An 8,394-nucleotide genomic window follows, 5' to 3' on the forward strand; every position below is an offset into this window, starting at 1 on the left:
TATTCGTGAAACGCTATTGCTAAACCAATATTTTTGCTCACTTATGTGGTGTCATATGTGCTTCCTTTTGTCAGCTGTATAGCACATGTACATTAATAAAAATAAATAAATAAAAGCAGTCAGCGACAACCCATGGGCTAATCTAGTGTTTGCCAATCCTAGCCCCTGTACTACTGTATTTCTATTTTAACAGTTGTTCTATCTTGCAAATATTACCTTTGTGAGCAGCATTTCTTGTGTTTAAAAATGTGTTTAATTTGTATCAGAATTTTGAGAAAAACAAAGTGTGACTAGATATGACAGGGCTGGGAAGTTAGACTTCCCTCCCTTGACAAATTGAAATGAAACATGCAGCAGGTGGCCAGGTGTCAATTGCATAATTGATGTTCATTTAACACTGGCCACCTGCCTTTAAAAAGGGTCTGGAAAGCCAGCCCCTGGTTCTATGTTTGGTGGTTTCATCTGCAAGCCTAAAGGAGAAGAACTTCGCCCCTGTGTGGTTTAATCCCAGGAGCATTTATTTAGCTTGTGCTAGGGAGAATATTCACGGTGCAGGACCTCCCTGTATAGTGGGAGTAGCACACAACCCAAGCTTGGACACTTTATTTTCTAGTTGTTTTTGTAGTGTTTGTTTTGTCCCCCCCCCCCATGTAGCTATGGGTATATATCCCCCTATAGTAGGGGTACCATTGCTGGTACTCTAGTGGCAGCCACCAACCACTGCAACCCCTTGTAAACAAATAAAACCTGGACACCTGAGTGGAGTTTTGACTTCCAACCCTCTGCATCCTTCTCGTCTCTCAGCAGATACCACCCCGGTAACATAATGCCCATTACAGTGTGATGTACCTTGAGATGGTTCTGATGAGAACCATCTGCTTATTTTACTTGAACATCTGTATCTTTGTCTATTGTTGATGCTCATTTTAAAAACCTTAACAAATGTCCATTAGTAAAACTTGCTGACAATGTTGTCCACTACAATTTGGTTGGAGTCAACTGTGGGCAAAACAGTCTTTTCACTTCCTAAATCAAGATGAATCAATTTTCTGTGCTGCTTTTTGAGAGCAGTGATGGGAATGTAATAGCACTGGGTAGTTGTAAATTTGTAATCATACGGGAAAGCCTAGATTGTGAGTGAAGAAAACAGGCAGCTTTGTATTGTCACTTGATAGCAACTGACAAAGTGATTGGCAGGCTGGAGAAATATTGTTCCCACTGCTGTGTATTATAGAACAGGGATGTGCTTGAATAGTGAATCTCAGTTTCACTCTTCAATTAAAGGATGCCTTTTTTAAAAAAAAAAAAAAAAAAAAAAAAAATTCTGAAACCAAACTTCACTTATTTTTTTGTGCAAACTTAAGCAGGTCTAAGTGCAGATACCTTATATGTACGATTAGCTCTGAAACCTCATGGAACATGTTATCTAACTGCAGTATTCAAATATAATCTGACCAAACAGTCCTCAAATAGCTCATTCAGTTAATAAAAAGAGTACTGTGCAATTGAATAAATAGCATGAATTGAAATTGTTATCTTGTCAAATGTAATTCAGTTTTGAGTTTAACATTTTCAATCCAGAATTTGTAATGTGAATAATAAAGTGTGGTATAAATATGCAAATATGAATTTCTGCAGGAATTGTGGCTATAGTTTAAATGGTGAATTGCATGCAGCAAGTGTTCATTTTATTTATATTTAATAAACATCTCTTTGCAAACTAAAGACACCCTCAAGAATTTTTCAAGGCAATACTATGCATGTGCTTTCCTGTGTATACATACTGCTTGCAATACACACAAAAAAGACTGAAACTACTGCGTCTGTGTGGCTTGCTTCTGACCACACAGCACCACCATCAGCACAACTAATACATCACCCAAGCTCACATCTTCCTGTACGTCAGTCAATTACCAGATGTGTACACAACTTCTAGTAATGCCCCATTTTTAGCACACTTTAAAATAATCTATCTCTAGAGAGAGAGAGAGAGAGAGAGAGAGAGAGAGAGATTTACACTCTCTCGGTTTCTTTTCCAGCATATAAACACTGACCCTACACACAAGAATTGTTTTAACAGCGCGATTGCACTATTTTTTTTACAAAACACAGCAAAAACAAACTTAACTCCGTTCAGAGAACTAATTAAACTTTTTTTTTTCTTTCTGGAACCTTCCACTCAAACTGGCAGCTACTCTGCTTACCTGTTTCAAACATACACTTCACAAGCACAGTCTTTACACAACCAGACTTCTCTCTCTGCAACAGCCCAGAACAGACTGGCTGCTATCTTTTTATTCTCTGTAGCTAGCTCTAATTTTCAATGATTGCCAGCTGGTCATAACAATCAACACTGAATAAACAATTAGAAATTATAGGCTGTTCAGCCCAGTGGCCTTCTGGGGAATGTAGTCCCTCCACTCACCAGGACTACACTTTCTTCTTCTCTCCCCTACTGTGCATATATACTGTGTGTGTATATTCTATCTATCTATCTATCTATCTATCTATCTATCTATCTATCTATCTATCTATCTATCTATCTATCTATCTATATATATATATATATATATATATATATATATATATAGAGAGAGAGAGAGAGAGAGAGAGAGAGAGAGAGAGAGAGAGAGAGAGAGATAGATAGATAGATAGATAGATAGATAGATAGATGTGTGTGTGTGTGTGTCTTTTAATACATATGAAAACAACAACACACCCTAGTCAGAAAAACAACTTCTTCAGTAACTCTCAGACACATTTTTACCAACCAATTTTTTTATCTGCCTCTCATTATGTGAATGTGAATGACAAGTTACACTGATATATTTTGGTAACTACAGCAAGAGCCAGTTCAAGCATGTTGATACTAAACCTAAAAACACAAAGTATATTCCTTTCACAGCAATGTGTGGCAGCTGCAAACTGAAAAGTACACGCTTTGTGCAGTTTTTAGATATATTGTACTGAAGAAAATTAGGTTTCCAATTTAGAGATGCAGACTTTTTTCCTCTAATACAAGTGTATTAAAACACAGTGAAAGCATGGTAAAACCCTGAGGGGTATGGTAAAGCATACTACAAAAACATTACAGACCATGGCAATGTATGGAAAATGCATAGTATAGCCACTGGAAAAACATGGAGAAACTGCAAAATCACTGTGCAAAATTTAGTGGTAAACTTTTAGAAGGCTACCCAGATGCTTCTGTAAAAGGCTATTTTGTGTTTTGTGTTCTATGGTGGTTTTGTGTGTCAGTATGTAACTTCCTTTTTGGAAACAAAAATAAGGATGTTGACCAAATATATTTACCTTTCATGTTGCGTACTGATACCTGTGTTTCATAGTACCTCTTCCTGTCAAGCATGGTTTTATTATGAATATAGGTTACAGTGAAACTAAAGAAGGGGATACGCTGCTTAAGTCACAGGCTGGAAAACACATTTATCGTAATACTAATTAGCTCTGTGTTAAAATCATATCCAAAGGCTTTTCTATTACAATATTTTAAAGTTATTTAGTGTAGGTTAAAAAATCTGAGACAAAAAAAAAAAAAAAAAACATAAATCTGCACTCACGGTAACTCTTATTTTTATGTTTATGTTTTAAAAGAAGATAGCATGTCTTCTTTAAGTAATAAATATATACTACATGTCATTAATATTCTAATATGTAGTAGTTACTTTTCAAATATTACAGTATAATGATGCATTCTTTGACATTTGGAATCAAACACAAATAATGACCTTTAAATCTAATGTTGATCCTCTGGACACCCAAGAACCTAAGTGTAACACCTGCGACTGAGATTATGGTTAAAAAAAAAATGTGATCAGGCTGAGCCACAGGACAGTGGTTAAAGCATCTCAGACAAGAAAACGCAATAAAGCCATTACACAATGAATAGGTAAATGTATTTATAGTCATGATTCCATAGTAGACATCTATTCTGCACTCTTGTAGTTTCCTCGCAGCATCTTAATTTGTTTTTCTTTAAAATATATTATATATATATATATATATATATATATATATATATATATATATATATATATATATATATATATATATATATATATACGGCAAATATATATATATATATATATATATATATATATATATATATATATATATATATATATATATATATATATATTTGCCGTTAGGATATTATATATCAGTGGATGCTCCATATAGGATGCAAGGGAGGCAGTGCCTACTGAACATTTCAGTGAAAAATAAAAATACCAAAAATTCGAACGACGTGTAGTCATATACAAAAATCTGACGTTCGTATTTGCTAGAAATGACAGAAATACCTTGCACTTATTTACCGCCTCACGAGAAGTTTTTTTTTTTTTTTTCAACAGAGACAAACCTTCGTAACAAACTTGATGCTATAACTACAGTACTACCAACGGCAGATAATGTAGTCTGATTCCTGGTTTTAATTGGAGGAGCAACTCAAACCATGGCTCCTGCTCACTGCTGAATTGCTGCTTTACTGAGTATGTGCGATTATGAGTAGTGGAATGAGATTTTGACCACAAGAAGAAATCCATTATAATGGTGGGACCAGGGTTGGGTAAAATACTCAGTTTGAGTCTATTGGGTTATTACATGTAAGAACCCCAAATCCCATCAGACATCAGAAAAGTAGCGGGAAGCTCAGAGCTAAACAAACAGAAGACAGCGAGAGACAGCCAATCATATCTCGTACTTGGTGCTTAAGGCGTATTTTCCGTTAGACACTGTAGCCTACTGACCGTCAAGAACGACAATATAACTCTCAAAATGTCCAAGAAAAGAAAGATCGATAAGGAAGGCAGATTGTTTCAGAAATGGTGGGAGTTTGAATATTTATTTGTAGCGCAGCAAGAAAACCCCATTTGCTTGGTATGTAAGGGAAGTATTGCGGTGAGCTAATCGCAAAGCTGTCAAAGCACCTTTCTGAAGGTGCTTTTGTAAAACTGCATGTGCAAAGTCACAGAAATAGTATGTCCTGAGAAAAAGCGTGTGTTTTCCATTGTCAGTCTTTCAAGAAATACCGTGGATGAAAGGGTGGATGACCTGGCTACCGATCTTCAAGAAAGCTCACTGAAATGCAAGCGATTTCGTAGCCTTTTCTCTTGTTGTTGAAGAGAACACAGATATTACTGATATCGGTGTGTTATCTATTTTTATCCGGGTTAGGTGTTTATGCAGACTTCAGTATTACCCAAGAGCTTTTGGATGTTGCAACTATGCGCCTCACTACCACAGCAAACGATATATTTCAACAGTTGAGAAGTGTGCGACCAACATGAAATTACAGTGGGTGAAATTAGTTGGAGTCACAAGAAAAGACGGAGCGCCTCCAATGTGTTATGAAAGAAATTGGCTTGCTGCTTTGGAGAGAAAAAAAAAACTACAGGGCGTGAATTGTCCAACGACACTTATAACGTACCACTGTATTCTACACCAGCAAGCGCTGTGTGGGAAGGTGCTGAAAATGGATCACATAATGGTGACAGTTGTGAAAACGATCAATTTGTAAAGGTGTGAATCATCGGCAATTCCAAAAGTTACTTGACGAGCTTAATGCTCAATATAGTGATTTGCCGCACCATACCGAAGTTCCTTACAAGGCTCTTTGAATTGCGTCAATAAATATAAATTTTCATGCATAATAAAGGGAAAGGAATTAGACAGCTTTCAGATGCAAAGTGGTTGTGTGATTTGGGATTTATCTGCGATATAACCGAAGAGCTCAACAATTTAAATGTGAAACAGCAAGGCTGTAAACAAGTCATAACTGAAATGTATGACGGTGTTAATGCACTTCAGCTAAAGTTACACGTGTGGGAAAAACACAAGCAGCAAGGGAACCTTTCCCATTCCCTAACGTGCCAAACTGTATGTGATTCTACGGCGGATTTTACTTTTCCTGGAGGTGCGTTTGCTGCAAAATTAAACATTTTTGCGTGTGGAATTTGAGCACCGTTTTTCAGATTTTCGTAGTAGCAGTTCCAGTTGTAGCTTTTTTCAAAGACATTTGGCGTAGATGTGGAAACTGCGCCAGAAGACATCCAGGTGGAATTTATTGAATTGCAGTGCAATAGCGCACTGAAGGCTAAGTTTGATTCTGTCTCGGCTGAGCAGTTTTACCCGTTCCTTCCAGCCACATTCCTCCAGCTCCGCATTCAGGCTGCACAGGTCAAGTCAATGTTTGGCGGTACGTACTTCTGTGAACAGCTATTTTTACTGATGAAGATTAATAAATCCACTCAAAGATCTCGCCTGAATGACAAGCAACTACACTCCGTGCTAAAGATCGTTTCAGCACAAAACATGAATCCTGATATTGACTCTTGTCTCACGAACAAGATGCCAAATTTCTTCAGTAAATGAGAACGCACAGGGCAGCAACTATTAAGATATATAACGCGTTTTAAATTGTGACTGTCGTGTGTGAGACGCTCCACTGTAATTATTTTGTTGGTCATTTATTTGAGTTTCGAAAATTAAGTCGATAGGATGTGTTTGATTTTTTGTTTCTGCCTTTCTCCTCCCTGAGCAACTTTGTTTAGAAAATAGTTAGTGACGTGGCCTTGAAATCTAAATTCTATATATTTATGTTTACATATGTATACATTGCCTTTTTACACATACGCTGGCAGTGTGTAACAGTTAACTATATTAGAATAAACTATGTTGGGCTACTGTTTTCTCTATTGGCTAGTGAAGAAAATGCGGTTAACAGCTGAATTGGGGTAAAACTTGATTAGACTGCTCTTGTAGATCTCTTGATCTACCCCTATGCACTGGACTTCACCTGACCTACGCACCACGTTACAGGATCCTCCGCCGATGCACTGTCCTTGCACTATTAATATGACACTGTTGATATAGCTTGTTGAATCCTAGCTCATATTGTATTTTAGTATTATTATTTGCACACTATAAACTACACTGCATTTAGATATTAATCTTGCATTGTAAACCTGTACAGTTCTGCCCTGTAACACCTATAAGTCATCTTGGGTAAAGGTGTCGGCCAAGTAAATGAATTATTATTATTATGAATAATAATAATAATAATAATAATAATAATAATAATAATAATAATAATAATAATAATAATAATAGAGAATAAGAAGTCAGTCGCAATACAATTAATGTTATGATACTACTGGACCCCAAGCCCTCTGCCTTTTTTTTTTGGCCACCATCTGCCACTGACGATAATATATATATATATATATTATATAATATATATAATATATATATCTATAGAATAGATAATATATTATATATATAAAAAGTAGGGAGGGTTACAAAATAGACATCTGCGTTATAAAGATATATTGTTCAAGAGTTAAACACTTAAGTTAAATATACCTTATGAGCAAATACATCCGTAAACAAATAAACTGAGCCCAGCTGTCTCAAATATCCATTACAATTGAAATGCTCAAACTCTCGTAGGCATTGTAACGCAAATGCTCGGCAAACAAAGGCATGTGCATAACCTAAATGAAAATGCTCAATGATCAATATATCTGTGTAACACTGGCACAACAATAACACGATTCAACGTGTTTTAGTCATTTTTTTTTTATTTATTTATTCAATTTTTGAAAAGTCTATGCCTTGTATAGCAAATGCAGCTTTTGGAAAGAAAACATTTGATTTAAATCTCAGCTAAATAACACACACACACACACACACACACACACACACACCATATATATATATATATATATATATATATATATATATATATATATATATATATATATATATATATATATATATATTAAATGTTTGGCTCCTTAATGTTAAAATGTTTAATCATTTAGAGGGTGAAAAAATGATAAAACTCCTAGTGAGTATGCAAAATTTCAAAGATTTTGCATGACTGTGTCTTATTGTTTGAGTGTTATTCAAATAGAACAAAATAGATCATACCCTATGAGTTGCGCTTCCTGGTGCTCTTCAGTTCTTGATATTTCTTTTGTCTTATTATAGACAATCAGAAGGATGCTTATCGTGCAAATAGTCCACCATTTCCGTGCAGGACGCATTTTTGAACAGTATTCAGTTAAATCCTTAGACTGCTTTTCCTTGTTTTCCTTAATTTCAAATTCAAAATAATTAGCCAGATTCCACCCTGCTAACTGCAATCAGTCCTAGCTGCCAGTGCCTGCACATTTACTTTACCCTGAAACAGTAACCCCGCTCTGTGATGGAAAACTACACGGTCCAATGAAACGGTTAAGATTAGAGCCATGGTAAGAAGTCTAAAGATAGGAGCAATAAGAAGGCAAAGGGGCGTGGCTTATCATTTGAAGTTTTGTCCCCGCTCAGTCGTTTGAGACAACACGCTGCCGAAGATATCAGAAATAGAAAACA

At 35.8% G+C, this 8,394-nt stretch overlaps 1 protein-coding gene across 1 annotated transcript in view; it reads right to left on the reverse strand.

Annotated features, from left to right (window-relative positions):
* st8sia4 (ST8 alpha-N-acetyl-neuraminide alpha-2,8-sialyltransferase 4) overlaps nucleotides 1–8,176 on the reverse strand; it is a 30,954-nt gene extending 22,778 nt beyond the window's left edge. The window contains exon 1 of the mRNA XM_041233192.1: nucleotides 7,951–8,176. Within this exon, the coding sequence (XP_041089126.1) occupies nucleotides 7,951–8,066 (116 nt within the window). The 5' untranslated portion in view covers nucleotides 8,067–8,176. The remainder of the gene's footprint in view (nucleotides 1–7,950) is intronic.
* Nucleotides 8,177–8,394: the final 218 nt, after the last annotated feature.

This window comes from Polyodon spathula, chromosome 2 (genome assembly GCF_017654505.1).
Source record: "Polyodon spathula isolate WHYD16114869_AA chromosome 2, ASM1765450v1, whole genome shotgun sequence".
Lineage (NCBI taxonomy): Eukaryota > Metazoa > Chordata > Actinopteri > Acipenseriformes > Polyodontidae > Polyodon > Polyodon spathula.